Source organism: Babylonia areolata, chromosome 15 (genome assembly GCF_041734735.1).
Source record: "Babylonia areolata isolate BAREFJ2019XMU chromosome 15, ASM4173473v1, whole genome shotgun sequence".
Taxonomy (NCBI): domain Eukaryota; kingdom Metazoa; phylum Mollusca; class Gastropoda; order Neogastropoda; family Buccinidae; genus Babylonia; species Babylonia areolata.
The window spans coordinates 1,327,648-1,350,147 of record NC_134890.1 but is presented as its reverse complement, the minus strand read 5'-3'; the positions used below and the strand labels follow the sequence as shown (position 1 = coordinate 1,350,147).

General features: G+C 44.4%; 1 protein-coding gene across 6 annotated transcripts in view; it reads right to left on the bottom strand.

Moving 5' to 3' along the window:
• The window catches only part of LOC143290357 (stAR-related lipid transfer protein 3-like), a 70,303-nt gene that overhangs the window by 26,243 nt on the left and 21,560 nt on the right, over positions 1-22,500 (bottom strand). For all 6 annotated transcript variants that reach the window (XM_076599723.1, XM_076599721.1, XM_076599722.1 and 3 more), the window contains 5 exons: positions 18,145-18,225; positions 15,870-15,947; positions 10,426-10,479; positions 9,684-9,828; positions 4,294-4,398 (listed from right to left, as the gene is read on the bottom strand). In XM_076599723.1, the coding sequence (XP_076455838.1) occupies positions 4,294-4,398; positions 9,684-9,828; positions 10,426-10,479; positions 15,870-15,947; positions 18,145-18,225 (463 nt within the window). The remainder of the gene's footprint in view (positions 1-4,293; positions 4,399-9,683; positions 9,829-10,425; positions 10,480-15,869; positions 15,948-18,144; positions 18,226-22,500) is intronic.

Sequence of the window (22,500 nt, the reverse complement as noted above, 5' to 3'; positions counted from 1 at the left end):
CATCCCAGAGGTGCAATATTGTTTTAAACAAGATGACTGGAAAGAACTGAATTTTTCCTATTTTTATGCCAAATTTGGTGTCAACTGACAAAGTATTTGCAGAGAAAATGTCAATGTTAAAGTTTACCACAGACACACAGACACACGGACACACACACACACACAGACAACCGAACACCGGGTTAAAACAAAGACTCACTTTTTTTACACAAGTGAGTCAAAAACAGGGGTCTCGCAGTCTGCCAGATCAACATGAGAGAAGAGAGATATGTCTTGACAACCCTGAACAATGCATGGATACCCTCCTGCTCTGAGAGTGCCACAAATTCAAAGCATGGATCAAGATCTTTTGACCCACTTTCCACTGCACTATTGCTAGCAATGTTAATACAACCAAAGGCACCCAAAAGATGTATTTAATAGGGTCGAGCTAAAAAAATCATAATTGTTAAAGTTAGCAGTGGGTTTGCAAGATCTATTTAGGATTTGCTGCAAGTTCTTTAACTCTCTCCATACGAACGGCGAAAGAGACGACGTTAACAGCGTTTCACCCCAATTACCATCATCAAAATATTTCAAGCGGAAGGCTCTTATACTGAAGACGTGAATGCTGACAAAGAATGCCACAATTCTGACGACGGAAGCTAAAGGTTGGGTCATTGAGACACCCACTGGACATCCGAGGGGTCTGTGTAGAGGAGAAGAGAGGACTGGCCGTACTGAGTGACTTAAAGCAAACGATGGGTCTCCAAGATGTCACTGTTGACCCTGTATATGACTTTTTAAATCAATGATGAATCTCATATTTTAGTGAAGAGGTTGGTCTTAAACGGAAAAGGTATGATCTATTTATCTATCTAAATATCTATATATCTAAGTCTATCAATCTGTGATATATATCTATATATATATATATGTATGTGTGTGTGTGTGTGTGTGTTCATTCGTTTGTTCTTTAGTTTAGCGTCTTTTCACTATCAGTGTGTGTGTGTGTGTGTGTGTGTGTTCATTCGTTTGTTCTTTAGTTTAGCGTCTTTTCACTATCAGTGTGTGTGTGTGTGTGTGTGTGTGTGTGTGTGTGTGTGTGTGTGTGTGTGTGTGTGTGTGTGTGTGTGTGTGTGTGTGTGTGTGTGTGTGTGTGTGTGTGTATTCCAGTTTAAATGTGAGTCATAATGTCCGGTATCCAACTTGACTGATATGCCCAGGTATCAAAATGCAGTCAATGTGGTCTACACGATCCTCAACTTTCACGTTTTCTTCAAATCTTGGAATCTCATCGGCACGACAAACGAACAAAGCCGACTCCACCTTCTGCTGGAACCGGTTCTCAGGTAGGACTTCACACATCCTGGATGAACACTACAGTCCACACACACATAGCATGGAATCTTCCAACTGCCTCCCACATCCACACTGCATCTCCGCAGTCTGTGCAGAACAATAGCGACGTATTAGTGGTCTCCACTCCAGGGGGTGGGGGTGGGGGGTTAGTGGGAATGCTCACTCAGTCTGGCTCCATGACTTAGCGATCACGGTCATCAGTTGAGGTTCCAGAAGTATGTGGTGTCCTGGATATGTTGAGTCAGTTCAGTTCAGTTTAGTTCACTTACTGCATGCTGACAAGTCCAAAAAAACAACTACACTGTTGAAATGAGAACAGTGCTCAACACCTGAAGAGAGGATGAAGCCAGGGGTGGCTGAAGCCGTGAACATCATGCTGACATTAACCCTTTGAGCCCTGAGTTCCTGAGCAATTTTAACCCTTCTGCCTGAGCTCCTGGGCCAAAGTTTGCAAATAATTGGTATTTAATGCGTCACGGCAGATATAAAAAGAGTGCCCTGACCACCGCTTTACCGGTGGTAGAGAAAAATGACATAATGCCTAGCCACCGGTTGAGCGGTGCGTAAACATTTGTGTCACGTTTTGCTATTGGTTGACTTATATTGAAATCGATCTTTTTTATCCAAAGCACATGCACAAAACACAGTGAAAAGGCGTGGCCGTGTTGGTACTACGTTCGCTGACGTCAGAATATTACGGGTTTTTTCTGACTGGCTCTTCAATATAAGTCAACCAATAGCAAAACACGACACAAGTGTTTACGCACCGCTCAACCGGTGGCTAGGCATTATGTCATTTTTCTCTACCACCGGTAAAGCGGTGGTCAGGGCTCAAAGGGTTAACCCCTTACCAGCATCAGCCAAGAGGTGGTTAAACTCCACTTTAACTCCTATTCTTCTAGAAGGCCAGCAGGACCAGAAGCACAGAAATGCACAGGCAAGCTTGCATTCACACACACACGCACACACACACACACACACACACACACACACAGAGCACAGGAACAAGCCCAATCAACCAAACAAATGTACAATGTACGCTGTGAACACAGACACACAGAGTTGTAGGCAAATGTTCTTTGTATGCAGAACAGAGACAAAGATAAAGTTTTGTAAACAAAGTATACAATGCACATAGTGAACACAGAGTTGTAGACAAATGTTCAGTGTACATAGTGAACACAGACAGAGTTGTAGACAAATGTTCAGTGTACATAGTGAACACAGACAGAGTTGTAGACAAATGTTCAGTGTACATAGTGAACGCAGAGGGTTGTAGACAAATGTTCAGTGTACATAGTGAACGCAGAGGGTTGTAGACAAATGTTCAGTGTACATAGTGAACACAGAGTTGTAGACAAATGTTCAGTGTACATAGTGAACACAGAGTTGTAGACAAATGTTCAGTGTACATAGTGAACACAGACAGAGTTGTAGACAAATGTTCAGTGTACATAGTGAACACAGAGTTGTAGACAAATGTTCAGTGTACATAGTGAACACAGAGTTGTAGACAAATGTTCAGTGTACATAGTGAACACAGAGTTGTAGACAAATGTTCAGTGTACATAGTGAACACAGAGTTGTAGACAAATGTTCAGTGTACATAGTGAACACAGAGTTGTAGACAAATGTTCAGTGTACATAGTGAACACAGACAGAGTTGTAGACAAATGTTCAATGTACATAGTGAACACAGAGTTGTAGACAAATGTTCAGTGTACATAGTGAACACAGACAGAGTTGTAGACAAATGTTCAGTGTACATAGTGAACACAGAGTTGTAGACAAATGTTCAGTGTACATAGTGAACACAGACAGAGTTGTAGACAAATGTTCAGTGTACATAGTGAACACAGACAGAGTTGTAGACAAATGTTCAGTGTACATAGTGAACACAGAGCTGTACACAAATGTTCAGTGTACATAGTGAACACAGAGGGTTGTAGACAAATGTTCAGTGTACACAGTGAACACAGAGTTGTAGACAAATGTTCAGTGTACATAGTGAACACAGGGTTGTAGACAAATGTTCAGTGTACATAGTGAACACAGACAGAGTTGTAGACAAATGTTCAGTGTACATAGTGAACACAGACAGAGTTGTAGACAAATGTTCAGTGTACATAGTGAACACAGAGTTGTAGACAAATGTTCAGTGTACATAGTGAACACAGAGTTGTAGACAAATGTTCAGTGTACATAGTGAACACAGACAGAGCTGTAGACAAATGTTCAGTGTACATAGTGAACACAGACAGAGCTGTAGACAAATGTTCAGTGTACATAGTGAACACAGAGGGTTGTAGACAAATGTTCAGTGTACATAGTGAACACACACACAGAGTTGTAGACAAATGTTCAGTGTACATAGTGAACACAGAGTTGTAGACAAATGTTCAGTGTACATAGTGAACATAGAGTTGTAGACAAATGTTCAGTGTACACAGTGAACACAGAGTTGTAGACAAATGTTCAGTGTACATAGTGAACACAGACAGAGTTGTAGACAAATGTTCAGTGTACATAGTGAACACAGAGTTGTAGACAAATGTTCAGTGTACATAGTGAACATAGAGTTGTAGACAAATGTTCAGTGTACATAGTGAACACAGACAGAGTTGTAGACAAATGTTCAGTGTACATAGTGAACACAGACAGAGTTGTAGACAAATGTTCAGTGTACATAGTGAACACAGAGTTGTAGACAAATGTTCAGTGTACATAGTGAACACAGACAGAGTTGTAGACAAATGTTCAGTGTACATAGTGAACACAGACAGAGTTGTAGACAAATGTTCAGTGTACATAGTGAACACAGAGTTGTAGACAAATGTTCAGTGTACATAGTGAACACAGAGAGTTGTAGACAGATGTTCAGTGTACATAGTGAACACAGACAGAGGGTTGTAGACAAACACACAGACAAAAAACAGAGAGTTGACAACTCACCTTCGGGTGTCGCCACAGGCGAGTAGTACTGATCAAAGGTTGCATTGGACATGGTGTCGTCAGGTAACAACCTCCGCCGGTCTCCCGCACCAACGCTCCCATAACCTGGGCATCAAGTTAGCATCGTCACTGCCACCGTCGTCATTGTCACCATCATCATTATCACCGTTATCGCGACATCATTGTCACCATCATCAGTGTTGTGGTGATGACCATCATCATCGCTTCAATACCACCGTCATCACTGTCATCATCACCATAATCACTGTCTCCATCATCATTATCACCATCACTATCATCACTGTCATCATCATCATCACCTGTGTCAGACACGGGCCCCCACCCTTTGCCCTGTGAACAGCCAACGATGTGTCAGTCTCACCACAACATCCATCCACATTGTTGTCAGTCTCAAACCACAACATCCATCCACATTGTTGTCAGTCTCAAACCACAACATCCATCCACATTGTTGTCAGTCTCAAACCACAACATCCATCCACATTGTTGTCAGTCTCAAACCACAACATCCATCCACATTGTTGTCAGTCTCAAACCACAACATCCATCCACATTGTTGTCAGTCTCACTACAACATCCATCCACATTGTTGTCAGTCTCACACCACAACATTCATCCACATTGTTGTCAGTCTCAAACCACAACATCCATCCACACTGTTGTCAGTCTCACCACAACATCCATCCACATTGTTGTCAGCCCCACGACAACATCCATCCACATTGTTGTCAGTCTCAAACCACAACATCCATCCACATTGTTGTCAGTCTCACAACAACATCCATCTACATTGTTGTCAGTCTCAAACCACAACATCCATCCACATTGTTGTCAGTCTCAAACCACAACATCCATCCACATTGTTGTCAGTCTCACTACAACATCCATCCACATTGTTGTCAGTCTCAAACCACAACATCCATCCACATTGTTGTCAGTCTCACTACAACATCCATCCACATTGTTGTCAGTCTCAAACCACAACATCCATCCACATTGTTGTCAGTCTCACACCACAACATCCATCCACATTGTTGTCAGTCTCACCACAACATCCATCCACATTGTTGTCAGTCCCACGACAACATCCATCCACATTGTTGTCAGTCTCACTACAACATCCATCCACATTGTTGTCAGTCTCACACCACAACATCCATCCACATTGTTGTCAGTCTCAAAGCACAACATCCGGCGACACTACTGCCATGGTTGCCATAACCATTGCCACAACAATCATCATGGTCATTACTGGTTGATGGGTCATCCAAACTGCTTGTCTGATGGTCGGCCATTGTGAAACCACCACCACCACCACCACCACCCCTACTGTGACTGTCAATGTGTGGCCAGCTTCCTTTGGCTTTCTCACCACCACCACCACACCCCCAACCACCGGCTTCCTTTATCTTTCTTACCACCACCTATCCACCCTCAGGAACACATGGGCTGGCCCATGCACACCCACACACACACACACAGACACACCCCAACACAGAAACATATATACACAAAAGACACACACACACACACATACATACACACACACAGAGATAAACACACACACACACACACACACACACACACACAGAAACATATACACAAAAGACACACACACACACACACATACACACACTCACCCCCACAGGGATAAACACACACACACACACACACACACACACACACTCACCCCTACAGGGATAAACACACACACACACACACACACACACACACACACACACACACAAGCACACACATAAACATATATACAAAATACACAGGGACACACACACACACACACACACACACACACACACACACACACACACACACAGGGATAAACACACACACACACAGGGATAAACACAGGGATAAACACACACAGACACAGGGATAAACACATATGCAAACACACACACACATACCTGCACACAATAAAACTAGTTATTACATATGTCATTTTTTTTTTATGCAAACAGAGGTGAGACCGAAAGAAAGAAAGAGAGAGAGAGAGGGGGGGGGGGGGGGGGGGGGGGGGAAGAACGGGGTGGATTTTCATCTAAGATCACAATTGTGGAAAGATGTTTCAACAAAGGAAGTAACACTAAAAAACTATGACTTTTCCCTTTCCGCCCTTTCAGAACAGCGAGGAAGGAAATAATACCTAACAACAAGAGGAACAAAACAAAAAAAAGAGTCAAATGTGATGGAATACTTCAGAAAGTCTACATGAACCAGCGGGAGAGGTGAGACGTTGGGAAATGTGTACCCTTCAGGAAGGTATGGGAAGTGTGTACCCTTCAGGAAGGTATGGGAAATGTGTACCCTTCGGGAAGGTATGGGAAATGTGTACCCTTCAGGAAGGTATGGGAAGTGTGTACCCTTCAGGAAGGTATGGGAAGTGTGTACCCTTCAGGAAGGTATGGGAAGTGTGTACCCTTCAGGAAGGTATGGGAAATGTGTACCCTTTGGGAAGGTATGGGAAATGTGTACCCTTCAGGAAGGTATGGGAAATGTGTACCCTTTGGGAAGGTATGGGAAATGTGTACCCTTCAGGAAGGTATGGGAAGTGTGTACCCTTTGGGAAGGTATGGGAAGTGTGTACCCTTCAGGAAGGTATGGGAAATGTGTACCCTTCAGGAAGGTATGGGAAATGTGTACCCTTCAGGAAGGTATGGGAAATGTGTACCCTTCAGGAAGGTATGGGAAGTGTGTACCCTTCGGGAAGGTATGGGAAGTGTGTACCCTTCAGGAAGGTATGGGAAGTGTGTACCCTTTGGGAAGGTATGGGAAGTGTGTACCCTTCAGGAAGGTATGGGAAATGTGTACCCTTCAGGAAGGTATGGGAAATGTGTACCTTTCAGGAAGGTATGGGAAGTGTGTACCCTTCAGGAAGGTATGGGAAATGTGTACCCTTTGGGAAGGTATGGGAAGTGTGTACCCTTCAGGAAGGTATGGGAAGTGTGTACCCTTCAGGAAGGTATGGGAAGTGTGTACCCTTTGGGAAGGTATGGGAAATGTGTACCCTTCAGGAAGGTATGGGAAATGTGTACCCTTTGGGAAGGTATGGGAAATGTGTACCCTTCAGGAAGGTATGGGAAGTGTGTACCCTTCAGGAAGGTATGGGAAGTGTGTACCCTTCGGGAAGGTATGGGAAGTGTGTACCCTTCAGGAAGGTGTGGGAAATGTGTACCCTTCAGGAAGGTATGGGAAGTGTGTACCCTTCAGGAAGGTATGGGAAGTGTGTACCCTTTGGGAAGGTATGGGACATGTGTGCCCTTCAGGAAGGTATGGGAAATGTGTACCCTTCAGGAAGGTATGGGAAATGTGTACCCTTCAGGAAGGTATGGGAAGTGTGGTATGGGAAGTGTGTACCCTTCAGGAAGGTGTGGGAAATGTGTACCCTTCAGGAAGGTATGGGAAGTGTGTACCCTTCAGGAAGGTATGGGAAGTGTGTACCCTTTGGGAAGGTATGGGACATGTGTGCCCTTCAGGAAGGTATGGGAAATGTGTACCCTTCAGGAAGGTATGGGAAATGTGTACCCTTCAGGAAGGTATGGGAAGTGTGTACCCTTTGGGAAGGTATGGGAAATGTGTACCCTTCAGGAAGGTATGGGAAGTGTGTACCCTTTGGGAAGGTATGGGAAATGTGTACCCTTCAGGAAGGTATGGGAAGTGTGTACCCTTCAGGAAGGTATGGGAAATGTGTACCCTTTGGGAAGGTATGGGAAGTGTGTACCCTTTGGGAAGGTATGGGAAATGTGTACCCTTCAGGAAGGTATGGGAAGTGTGTACCCTTCAGGAAGGTATGGGAAGTGTGTACTCTTCAGGAAGGTATGGGAAGGGAAGGTATGGGAAATGTGTACCCTTCAGGAAGGTATGGGAAGTGTGTACCCTTCAGGAAGGTATGGGAAATGTGTACCCTTCAGGAAGGTATGGGAAGTGTGTACCCTTCAGGAAGGTATAACCCAACGCGCTTAGTCAGGCCTTGAGGGAAAAAAAAGTAAATAAATAATAGATAAATACATAAAAAAGGAACTACTACTACTAATAATAATAATATGTATAAGGTGCAAAAACTTGATGAAGTCAACTTTTAGCATACAAAAAAAATCATTAGGAACCAGAGAGGTAAAGGCGAGGACAACTTATCATCATGATCATTAGGAACCAGAGCAGTAAAGGAGGGTACAACTTATCATCATGATCATTAGGAACCAGAGAGGTAAAGGAGGGTACAACTTATCATCATGATCATTAGGAACCAGAGCAGTAAAGGAGGGTACAACTTATCATCATGATCATTAGGAACCAGAGAGGTAAAGGAGGGTACAACTTATCATCATGATCATTAGGAACCAGAGCGGTAAAGGATGGTACAACTTATCATCATGATCATTAGGAACCAGAGCGGTAAAGGATGGTACAACTTATCATCATGATCACCAGGAACCAGAGCAGTAAAGGAGGGTACAACTTATCATCATGATCACCAGGAACCAGAGAGGTGAAGGAGAAGACAACTTATCATCATGATCATTAACTCTCTCCATACGAACGGCGAAAGAGACGACATTAACAGCGTTTCACCCCAATTACCATCATCAAAATATTGCAAGCGGAAGGCTCTTGTACTGAAGAGGTGAATGTTGACAAAGAATACCACAATTCTGACGACGGAAGCTAGAGGTTGGGTCATTCAGACACCCACTGGACATCCGAGGGGTCTGTGTAGAGGAGAAGAGAGGACTGGCCGTACTGAGTGAGTTAAGAACCAGAGAGGTGAAGGGAGGTACAATTTATCATCCTGATCACCAGGAACCAGAGAGGTGAAGGGGGGTACAACTTATCATCATGATCACCAGGAACCAGAGAGGTGAAGGGGGGTACAACTTATCATCCTGATCATTAGGAACCAGAGTGGTAAAGGAGGGCACAACTTATCATCATGATCATTAGGAACCAGAGAGGTAAAGGAGGGTACAACTTATCATCCTGATCATTAGGAACCAGAGCGGTAAATGAGGGTACAACTTATCATCATCATCATTAGGAACCAAAGCAGTAAAGGAGGGTACAACTTATCATCATGATCATTAACTCTCTCCATACGAACGGCGAAAGAGACGACATTAACAGCGTTTCACCCCAATTACCATCATCAAAATATTGCAAGCGGAAGGCTCTTATACTGAAGACGTGAATGTTGACAAAGAATACCACAATTCTGACGACGGAAGCTAAAGGTTGGGTCATTCAGACACCCACTGGACATCCGAGGGGTCTGTGTAGAGGAGAAGAGAGGGCTGGCCGTACTGAGTGAGTTAAGAACCAGAGAGGTAAAGGGGGGGAGGGGAGAAGCCACATACTCTGTGTGGGTACGGCCAGTCTCTGCAGCTCCTTCCTCTCCCAGGGCAGCACCTTGAAGTCCAGGAACCACGTCTCCACCCAGGCCAGCACGAAGGACACGATGAGCAGGCAGTAACTCAGGGGGTTCTTGCTGCTGTCCCCGAACTGTTGGCCAGAATCGTCGTCGTCATTGTCATCACCACCATCATCATCATCATCGCCACCATCATTCTCATTACCATCATCATCTTCATCATTACCACCATCACCATCGTCACCATCATTCTCATTACCATCATCATCTTCATCATCATCACCATCGTCACCATCATTCTCATTACCATCATCATCTTCATCATTATCACCATCATCATCGTCACCATCATTCTCATTACCATCATCATCTTCATCATTATCACCATCATCATCATCGTCACCATCATTCTCATTACCATCATCATCATCATCATCATCACCATCATCATCATTATCACCATCACCATCATTCTCATTACCATCATCATCGTCATCATTATCACCATCACCATCATCATCATTATCACCATCATTCTCATTACCATCATCATCGTCATCATCTGTGTGTGTGTGTGTGTAGCTCTGTGTGTGTGTAGCTCTGTGTGTGTGTGTGTAGCTCTGTGTGTGTGTGTGTGCGCGCGCACACATATTTTTTTGGTTTGCATGTGTATTTGTGTGTGGCAAGAAGTGTCATCAGTACTGGTACATAACAGAAAATCAACTTACATCAAACAGAAAGACTTTGGTCAACAGGAATGCCGATGACGAAAAGGTGGTGATCTGTACACAGAACACACACACACACACACACACACACACAACACACACAACACACACACCACACACACACAATATACACACACACACAACACAACACACACACACATGATCATCAATCAAATGTGATCTCTAGCAAAATACAAAACAATATCCTAAAACCAAGTGATTTATTCACCTGCGATGGCTGTCAAAAAACACTCGCCAACTATGTATTTCAGTGCGTGCGTATTAGATGACCGTTTATTTCTTTGTTCCTTTTGTTCTTTGTTGTGTCTATTAATCCTTTGGGATTTTATGACAATAAATGAAGTCAAGTCAAGTCAAGTCAACACACACACACAACACACACACACACACACACACACACACACACTTAATTGTTAAAACTGGATGACTTTAAGGATACATACATTCAACATGCTACAATATACAAAAGAAAGCAAGTAGAAAAAAAAAGGTCAGCATTAACCTCTTCAATACCTATAAGACGTCAGTTAACATCCTACACAAAGTGTTGCCATACTGCCTATAAGATGTCCACTGACATCCTGCAACAATTCCAATTTTTCCTTCATCAGAGTTTAGTTCAATGCACATGAACTCTCTGAAAGGTTACTTTGACTCACTCGGGACGACAAGTTTTCTCCCTTGCTTTTCCCCACAGACGGCCCATTTGTAAGGGTTTGGAAAAAAAATTACAAAAAATACAAAATACAGAGTAAGAAAATGAAACTTTCAGAACTGGTTTATTACGTGTTGAGCTATTACATATTAAAAAAAAAAATCAAATTTCTCATCTTATTTTTAGTTTTGCCATATGTAGAAAATACTGCCAATTTTTCACCCCGAATCACCATACCCATGCTCGCTTTCTGCATTAAATTCTCTTTCTTCTTCGTCATCATCCACCTCTTCAATGTCCGACCCTTCAGTTTGTAGCATTTCAAGTACTTCGGCAACCCTAAAACGTTGCCGCCGCTGCCTTGTTCGCTTCACAACATTTTAAGAAGAGCCCGCTTTGCTAACAGGCTGGCGCACGAGCAGACGACCGGTCAGTGACTTTGTCAGCGTGTGTGCGAGACGGGCCACACATGGCAGGTTGACCAATCATACCATTCCGATTCGATTGTGGAGTGACCCAGAATAGCGCACTCTGCTTGGATAATCACAAAATCACGTGTAGAGCGAGTGATGGATTTTTATTTCTTGAAAATGCTATTCCATTCCGTCGTCTGAAACCGAATACATTTTATGTAGGAATGCTCATGCATTCCTTCGTCCGGAGAGAGTTAATGTGTCTGCATCATAAACACTTCAATGAAATAAGCATACGTCCGGTGGAAGACCCCTTTCTTCTTTATAAAGATTTGCTAACTGGACCATATCAATTGTGCTTGAAATGAGGGTTTGTCTCATGCGCAAAAAAAGGCATTGGAAACTTTATCCAGCAAAGACAGTGTTCTCTCCCAGTCAGAGGATTTACACAACTTCGCTGGCTGTGCAGACGATCATGGATGGGTACAACAAGCAGAGATGGATCTCTCTTGTCTGATGTTTCAGTTTCAGTTTCAGTAGCTCAAGGAGGCGTCACTGCCTTCGGACAAATCCATATACGCTACATCACATCTGCCAAGCAGATGCCTGACCAGCAGCGTAACCCAACGCGCTTAGTCAGGCCTTGAGAAAAAAAATAAAAAATAAAAAAATAAAATAAAATAAAAATAAAATAATAATACATAAATACATAAAAAAAGAAATACTACTACTAATTATAATATGTATAAGGTGCAAAAACTTGATGAAGTCAACTATAGGTGTACAAAAAAATAAATAAATAAAATAAAATAAATAAATAAATAAATATATAACTAACGAACTAAATGAATAAATAATAATAATATAATAATAAAATAATAATAAAAAATAAATAATAATAATAATAACAATAAAACAGATAAATAAATAAATAAAATAAATAAATAACTAAATAAAAGACAACAATGATGATAAATAAGTCTGATGATTTGTTTGAACTGCGAAGGTGGTGATGACAACAGTGACAACAACGTTCAGCACTCTGCTCAGTCCATCCCTACAATCAGAAATCACTTTTGAGTGGTTGGCGACTACAGACGTTGAGGCGCTGTACATTCACGCGGTGTGGAAGAGGGAGAGGAGAGAGAGAGAGGAGTGATGTAGGACGATAGTCTGAAGGCCAGACAGACGGCATGGAATGGGGCACGGCTGTGCAGTTTCAGTTTCAGTTTCAGTAGCTCAAGGAGGCATACACGTAAAAAGCCCACTCGCATATATACCAGTGAACGTGGGAGTTGAAGCCCATGAACGCAGAAGAAGAAGAAGAAGTAGGTGTAAGAAAGCTGGACTGCTCAGTTTCTGAGAACATGATTGATTGACTGATTTTTTTTCTTCATCCTGACTGAACCCATGTTTGTCCTTGTTGGGGCAGTTATTCACTTACATGTCTACAAGAGTAAATGTGACTGTTATCATAAAACTCACAACCAGTTTCATTTTCTTCTACAGGTATAATCTGATTATAAGAATGCTATTTCCAGCTGTACTCTGTTTTCTTCCTTGATGTCATTCTGTGGAGGTAGAAACAGACATTTCTGATACATAAAATTTACCATCTTCACCTTAACTCACTCAGTACGGCCAGTCCTCTCTTCTCCTCTACACAGACCCCTCGGATGTCCAGTGGGTGTCTGAATGACCCAACCTTTAGCTTTCGTCATCAGAATTGTGGTATTCTTTGTCAACATTCACCTCTTCAGTATAAGAGCCTTCCGCTTGCAATATTTTGATGATAGTAATTGGGATGAAATGCTGTTAACGTCGTCTCTTTCGCCGTTCGTATGGAGAGAGTTAAAATGCCTGGATAGTTACCTACAATCCAAATAATTGAGAGAAAAAAAAAAGACCAGATTCAGAAACTGCAATGATTTTCTTTCACAAAAAATATGTACTTTCTTTCTGTATCTACAACAGTTTCTGTGCTAGCGTGTTTCTACTTAATTCATTACCCCTAAATCCTCAAATTTCATTGGCAAGGGGAGAGCACTTTTTTTTTTTAATCTCTGGCACTGAACAGGTTAAACTGTTGTGTGATTTTAAGGAAACTCATATATTCAACATGATATAATGCACACACACACACACACACACACACACACACACAAGGCCAGCTTTACATTATCAAAACTGAATGATTTTAAGTACATAGATTCAACATGATACAATATACAAAATAAAACAAATGCAACAAATACAAGGCTATTATGAAGTTGTTAAAAAAAAAAAATGCTGGTGTGGACAAGATAACAATTTTGCTTGACAAAACCACCAACATAAGTCTATAGATTGATGGGGAACTGTCACTAAGATGTGGTGGCAGTCTCCATGCTTGAAAGAACACTCGCTCAGTCTGGCTCGACAACTAACTGATCGGTTTCAGTTTCAGTTTCAGTAGCTCAAGGAGGCGTCACTGCCTTCGGACAAATCCATATACGCTACACCACATCTGCCAAGCAGATGCCTGACCAGCAGCGTAACCCAACGCGCTTAGTCAGGCCTTGAGAAAAAAAAAAGGAAATAAATAATAGATAAATACATAAAAAAGGAACTATTACTACTAATAATAATATGTATAAGGTGCAAAAACGTGATGAAGTCAACCAAAGTGTACAAAAAACCCCAAAAACCACCCACAAATAATAATAATAATAATTTAAAAAATAAATATAATAATAATAATAATAAAAACAACAATAAGATAAATAAATAAAATAACAAACTGATCACTGTCGTCAGTAGGGGAGGTTTAGAAGGTGGAGTCCTGCATATAAAGGCACTACTGAACTCCACAAAAGCGACTCAAACAGCAGTGCAGGGTCTCCTCTGGGCGTGTGGCCTGGGGTATGGGGGACTTGAAATGAGTGGCATGGGAGCAATGCCACGAAAATGGAGCAATTGATGGGGCAGCAAAAAAAAACACAACCATCACCTGGACTGGTGGCCTAGTGGTTTATGAGTCAGCCAAAAATTCCAGAGAATCTGAGTGCACAGGACTGAACCCCACATTCGCCAGAATTTCCTCCGCCTCTACTAGACCTCAAGTGGTGGTGTGGACGTTAGTCAATCAGATGAAACAGAAAACCTTAAAGAACCCACGGCAACAAAAGGGTTGTCCCTAGCAAAATTCTGAAGAAAAATCCACTCTTCTTCTTCTTCTTCTGCGTTCACTCGTATGCACACGAGTGGGCTTTTACGTGTATGACCGTTTTTACCCCGCCATGTAGGCAGCCATACTCCGTTTTCGGGGGTGTGCATGCTGGGTATGTTCTTGTTTCCATAACCCACCGAACGCTGACATGGATTACAGGATCTTTAACGTGCGTATTTGATCTTCTGCTTGCATATACACACGAAGGGGGTTCAGGCACTAGCAGGTCTGCACATATGTTGACCTGGGAGATCGGAAAAATCTCCACCCTTTACCCACCAGGCGCTGTCACCGTGATTCGAACTCGGGACCCTCAGATTGACAGTCCAACGCTTTAACCACTCGGCTATTGCACCCGTCAGATCGAACCCCACATTCGCCAGAATTTCCTCCCCCTCTACTAGACCTCGAGTGGTGGTGTGGACGTTAGTCAATCAGGCGAAACAGAAAACCTTAAAGAACCCACGGCAACAAAAGGGTTGTCCCTGGCAAAATTCTGAAGAAAAAGCCACTCTGATACGTATGTATATGTGTGCACATGATTGAAAGCCTGACTGAAATGATGCAGGAAACAACTGATGAGCACCTGGAGGCAGGTGTCAGTTGGGTCTCCCTAGGCAGGCAGCCCGTTGTGCAAATGACTCCATGTTTGTAAGGCTCTTAAAGTTTGGTCTGTGATCGAAGAGAGGTGTTATATTAGTAGTTGTGCAAATGACTCCGTGTTTGTAACGCTCTTAAAGTTTGGTCTGTGATCGAAGAGAGGTGTTACATTAGTAGTTGTGCAAATGACTCCGTGTTTGTAAGGCTCTTAAAGTTTGGTCTGTGATCGAAGAGAGCTGCGACATAAGTATCGATAATAAAACAAAAACAAAAAAAAAACATGCTACATAAGTATCAACAATAACAACAACAATAATAATAATAATAATGGATACTTATATAGCACACTATCCAAAAATCTGCTCTAGGTGCTTTACAAAAATGCTTTTGTTAACATAAAACATTACATCTATGTCACATACACACACCAAAATATGACTACACACACACACACACACACACACAAACACATACTGCATACATACATTCTAACACACATGTGTATCTAACAACAAACAAACAAAAACGCCAAAGACCCGTCACTCACGGCGACAGTCCACCAGTGGCGGATACGGAACAGGGCGTAGGCCAGGAGCAGAAACGTGAATCGCACAGCGGCTATCATCTGCACACACAATGCAGAACACTACTCAGTGCGCGCGCACACACACACACACACACACACACACATACAGGATGCACGACTCGACAACTTTTTGCTTTGCTTCTTGCTTCACAAAACACAAGTCCCGGTTAAAATTGAGCCAAAGCTTGCTAAGATATCACTTCAAAAATGCTACAAGGCACACTTCAAACACGCCACAAGGCAGTCACCATTTGCAGGAAGTAAGTGACCTCGCTTGACTGGCTGGGCTGTTGATCATGGAGTTACCCGTGTGGTTCGTCCGTCGGGATCGACGAGGACCATCTAGTCATCCTGGGGGTGGGTGGGTTGGGCTCTGTGGGTGCGCAGATGACTGGTCAGGCCAATCCGCGCCCGGAAGGTTCTGACGCAGTGTGGACAGGGGATGGTGGCGGCTGTCGGGGACTTGCTGGCACTGCTTTTTCTGGCCTGTCTGCGTTGCTCTGCTGCAGCGATTCTGTTGGCCTCACAGGATTTGGTGTCTTTGTGGACAGCTGAACGCCACTTTGGTCTGTCCATTGCATTCAGCTCCCATGTGTCATGGCTGATGTTGAAGGCCTTCAGAGAAGCTTTCAGAGTGTCTTTGAAGCGCTTCTTTGGGCCTCCATGGGAGCGCTTGCCATGTTGGAGTTCACCGTACAGCAGTTTCTTGGTTACCTCTACAGACGTATCCATGGCTGGTGTGAAGGGCTTACAGGTTAAACGGTTAAAGGTACCATGGCCTTCAATGCCCATGGAGACAGTGAATTCACATCCACCATGTCAAGGTCTCGGCACAGGGAGGCAGGGTCCAATCCTCTCCTTCCGCCATTCGGATCTTCTTCAACCCAGGTCAGGTATCCATGGACTTGCGGGTGGAGTGAGGACACTAGGGGACGAAACAACCTGCCGTCGGTGTACTCCTCACTCGTCAAGTCACGTTGTCGTGAGTTCACTCACGGTGATGCGTACAGCTGCTAGTTCTCTACCCAGCAGTTGCGCTGAAGAAGCCGGCCGGATCGCCGACAAAAGCTACAGCAAGTGAGTAGCCTTCTTTGACTGAGAGATCGGTTTAACTTGGTAGTCATTATGACACTAGGATTAAACTGCTGTATGGTGAACTCCAACATGGCAAGCGCTCCCATGGAGGCCAAAAGAAGCGCTTCAAAGACACTGAAAGCTCTGAAGGCCTTCAGCATCAGCCACAACAGGTGGGAGCTGAATGCAATGGACAGACCAAAGTGGCGTTCAGCTGTCCACAAAGGCGCCAAATCCTGTGAGGCCAACAGAATCGCTGCAGCAGAGCAACGCAGACAGGCCAGGAAAAACAGGGCCAGCAAGTCCCCGACAGCCGCCACCATCCCCTGTCCACACTGCGTCAGAACCTTCCGGGCGCGGATTGGCCTGACCAGTCATCTGCGCACCCACAGACCCCAACCCACACCCACCCCCAGGATGACTAGATGGTCCTCGTCGATCCTGACGGACGAACCACACGAGGATTGAACTACCTTTCCCCCAAGGACACGACACCATGCTGAAACTGACCACTGGTGACCACTGGGTCAGGAGTCCAGCACTGACCCGTTCTGCCATGTGGCTCCTGTTGTTCTGACGTTGTGTCACAAAAAAGGTCACTGCTGTGCCCCACTTACCACTGGGTATCCCACTCACCACTAATAGGTGTCCCACTAAATTACCACTGGGTGTCCCACTTACCATAGTGTGTCCCACTTACCAAAGTATGTCCCACTTACCATAGTGTGTCCTATTGTGTATCCCACTTTCCAATGTGAGTCCTAACGTGTGTCCCATTAACCAATGTGTGTCCTACTTACCACAGTGTGTCCCATTTACAACAGTGTGTCCCACATACCATAGTGTGTCCTAATGTGTGCCCCACTTACCAATGTGTGCCCCACTTATCAATGAATGTCATAATGTGTCCCACTTACCAATGTGTGTCCCACTTACCAATGTGTCCCCCACTTACCACAGTGTGTCCCACTTACCACAGTGTGTCCTAATGTGTGTCCCACTTACCAATGTGTGCACCACTTACCAATGTGTGCACCACTTACCAATCTATGTCCCACTTACCACAGTGTGTCCTAATGTGTGTCCCACTTAAAACGATGTGTCCTAGTATGTGTCCCACTTACCACTGTGTTCCCCACTTAACAATGTGTGTCCCACTTACCACTGTGTCGAAGAGCGACTTCTGGAAGGTGTAGTTTTCCACCTGTCTGGAAAAGGCTTTCCATCCCGTGTCCCCTATCAGCTGCACACCACACCACCAACAATTGTTAGAAAAGAAAACAGATTTTTAACTCTTTCCACGCGAACGGCGAAAGAGACGACGTTCACAGCGTTTCACCCCAGTTACCATCATCAAAATAGTGCAAGCGGAAGGCTCTAATACTGAAAGGTGAATGTTGACAAAGAATACCACAATTCTGATGACGGAAGCTAAAGGTTGGGTCATTCAGACACCCACTGGACATCTGAGGGGTCTGTGTAGAGGAGAAGAGAGGGCTGGCCGTACTGAGTGAATTAAGGATGAAAACAATCAAGTATGTCTGCACTGCATCCTTTCTCCCTTGGACCTCGGGGCGATTTTGCATGAAAGAAACAGTTACACATCGCCTAAACCACTCATGGTCACTCTCTTTCTCTCTCCCCCTCCCTCCCTCCCTCTTTCCTGTCACCTCACTGAGATCTGACACAGCTTACAGGTCAGGATGTCAGTGAAGGGCTGTCACCTCACTGAGATATGACACAGCTTACAGGTCAGGATGTCAGTGAAGGGCTGTCACCTCACTGAGATAGGACACAGCTTACAGGTCAGGATGTCAGTGAAGGGCTGTCACCTCACTGAGATCTGACAGAGCTTACAGGTCAGGATGTCAGTGAAGGGCTGTCACCTCACTGAGATCTGACAGAGCTTACAGGTCAGGATGTCAGTGAAGGGCTGTCACCTCACTGAGATAAGACACAGCTTACAGGTCAGGATGTCAGTGAAGGGCTGTCACCTCACTGAGATCAGACACAGCTTACAGGTCAGGATGTCAGTGAAGGGCTGTCACCTCACTGAGATCTGACACAGCTTACAGGTCAGGATGTCAGTGAAGGGCTGTCACCTCACTGAGATCAGACACAGCTTACAGGTCAGGATGTCAGTGAAGGGCTGTCACCTCACTGAGATCAGACACAGCTTACAGGTCAGGATGTCAGTGAAGGGCTGTCACCTCACTGAGATAAGACAAAGCTTACAGGTCAGGATGTCAGTGAAGGGCTGTCACCTCAATGAGATAAGACAGAGCTCACAGGCCAGGATGTCAGTGAAGGGCTGTCATCTCACTGAGATAAGACAAAGCTTACAGGTCAGGATGTCAGTGAAGGGCTGTCACCTCACTGAGATAAAACAGAGCTTACAGGTCAGGATGTCAGTGAAGGGCTGTCACCTCACTGAGATCAGACACAGCTTACAGGTCAGGATGTCAGTGAAGGGCTGTCACCTCACTGAGATCTGACACAGCTTACAGGTCAGGATGTCAGTGAAGGGCTGTCACCTCACTGAGATAAGACACAGCTTACAGGTCAGGACGTCAGTGAAGGGCTGTCACCTCACTGAGATCAGACACAGCTTACAGGTCAGAATGCCAGTGAAGGGCTGTCACCTCACTGAGATCTGACACAGCTTACAGGTCAGGATGTCAGTGAAGGGCTGTCACCTCACTGAGATAGGACACAGCTTACAGGTCAGGATGTCAGTGAAGGGCTGTCACCTCACTGAGATCTGACACAGCTTACAGGTCAGGATGTCAGTGAAGGGCTGTCACCTCACTGAGATCTGACAGAGAGCTTACAGGTCAGGATGTCAGTGAAGGGCTGTCACCTCACTGAGATCAGACACAGGTCAGGATGTCAGTGAAGGGTTGTCACCTCACTGAGATCTGACAGAGCTTACAGGTCAGGATGTCAGTGAAGGGTTGTCACCTCACTGAGATCTGACAGAGCTTACAGGTCAGGATGTCAGTGAAGGGCTGTCACCTCACTGAGATCAGACACAGCTTACAGGTCAGGATGTCAGTGAAGGGTTGTCACCTCATTAAGACAAGACACAGCTTACAGGTCAGGATGTCAGTGAAGGGCTGTCACCTCACTGAGATCAGACTCAGCTTACAGGTCAGGATGTCAGTGAAGGGCTGTCACCTCACTGAGATCAGACACAGCTTACAGCTTACAGGTCAGGATGTCAGTGAAGGGCTGTCACCTCACTGAGATCAGACACAGCTTACAGGTCAGGATGTCAGTGTAGGGTTGTCACCTCACTGAGATCTGACAGAGCTTACAGGTCAGGATGTCAGTGAAGGGTTGTCACCTCACTGAGATCTGACAGAGCTTACACGTCAGGATGTCAGTGAAGGGCTGTCACCTCACTGAGATCAGACCCAGCTTACAGGTCAGGATGTCAGTGAAGGGTTGTCACCTCACTGAGATAAGACACAGCTCACAGGTCAGGATGTCAGTGAAGGGCTGTCACCTCACTGAGATCAGACACAGCTTACAGGTCAGGATGTCAGTGAAGGGCTGTCACCTCACTGAGATCAGACACAGCTTACAGGTCAGGATGTCAGTGAAGGGCTGTCACCTCACTGAGATCAGACACAGCTTACAGGTCAGGATGTCAGTGAAGGGCTGTCACCTCACTGAGATCTGACAGAGCTTACAGGTCAGGATGTCAGTGAAGGGCTGTCACCTCACTGAGATAGGACACAGCTTACAGGTCAGGATGTCAGTGAAGGGCTGTCACCTCACTGAGATAGGACACAGCTTACAGGTCAGGATGTCAGTGAAGGGCTGTCACCTCACTGAGATCAGACACAGCTTACAGGTCAGTATGTCAGTGAAGGGCTGTCACCTCACTGAGATCAGACACAACTTACAGAGTAGTACATAAGTCACCATTCTTTATCTGGACTTTTCCTCAGAGGACTGTATTAGCTTTGCTTAGCAAAACCACTGACACCATTGAAAAAGCACACAAAAAAGGAGTGACTGCACTTCATATTCAGGCAACACTGGTCTCACTGCACCAATGCTCAGCATAGACCCTGAAACAAAGGTCTACACAGACCCTGAAACAACGGTCTACATAGACCCTGAAACAAAGGTCTGAAACAACGGTCTACATAGACCCTGAAACAAAGGTCTGAAACAAAGGTCTGCATAGACCCTGAAACAAAGGTCTACATAGACCCTGAAACAACGGTCTACATAGACCCTGAAACAAAGGTCTGAAACAAAGGTCTACATAGACCCTGAAACAAAGGTCTACATAGACCCTGAAACAAAGGTCTGAAACAAAGGTCTGCATAGACCCTGAAACAACGGTCTACATAGACCCTGAAACAACGGTCTGAAACAAAGATCTACACACACCCTGAAACAAAGGTCTACATAGACCCTGAAACAAAGGTCTACATAGACCCTGAAAAAAAGGTCTACATAGACCCTGAAACAAAGGTCTGCACAGACCATGAAACAAAGGTCTACAAAGACCCTGAATCAAAGGTCTACAAAGACCCTGAAACAAAGGTCTACATAGACCCTGAAACAAAGGTCTACACAGATCTACACAGACCCTGAAACAAAGGTCTACACAGACTCTGAAACAAAGGTCTACATAGACTCTGAAACAAAGGTCTACATAGACCCTGAAACAAAGGTCTACATAGACCCTGAAACAAAGGTCTACACAGACCCTGAAACAAAGGTCTACATTCAAATCAATGCTTCCCTCATGCACTGAATACAGCACTGCTGTTCGTTCATGAGTCAGTGCAACACTCACTGAGAGACTTAACTCTTTCCATACGAACGGCGAAAGAGACGACATTAACAGCGTTTCAGCCTAATTACCATCAACAAAATATTGCAAGAGGAAGGCTCTTGTACTGAAGAGGTGAATGTTGACAAAGAATACCACAATTCTGACGACGGAAGCTACAAGTTGGGTCATTGAGTCACCCACTGGACATCCGAGGGGTCCGTGTAGAGGAGAAGAGAGGACTGGCCATACTGAGTGAGTTAAGAAATGAAAGTGAAAAAATTACAAACAACCCATTCACTAACTTAAATATCTAAAGCATCGCAAATACTTTTTCCTTTCTTTAATTCAATTCTTTTTACTCAACATATTTTTGATAGACGGGTGCAATAGCCGAATGGTTAAAGCGCTGGACTTTCAATCTGAGGGTCCTGGGTTCGAATCTCGGTGTACCTGGTGGGTAAAGGGTGGAGATTTTTCCGATCTCCCAGGTCAACACATGTGCAGACCTGCTAGTGCCTGAACCCCCTTCGTGTGTATGCGCACGCAGAAGATCAAATACGCACGTTAAAGATCCTGTAATCCATGTCAGCGTTCGGTGGGTTATGGAAACAAGAATATACCCAGCATGCACACCCCCGAAAACGGAGTATGGCTGCCTACATGGCGGGGTAAATAAAAAAACAAACAACGGTCATACACGTAAAATGTTACATGTGTGTC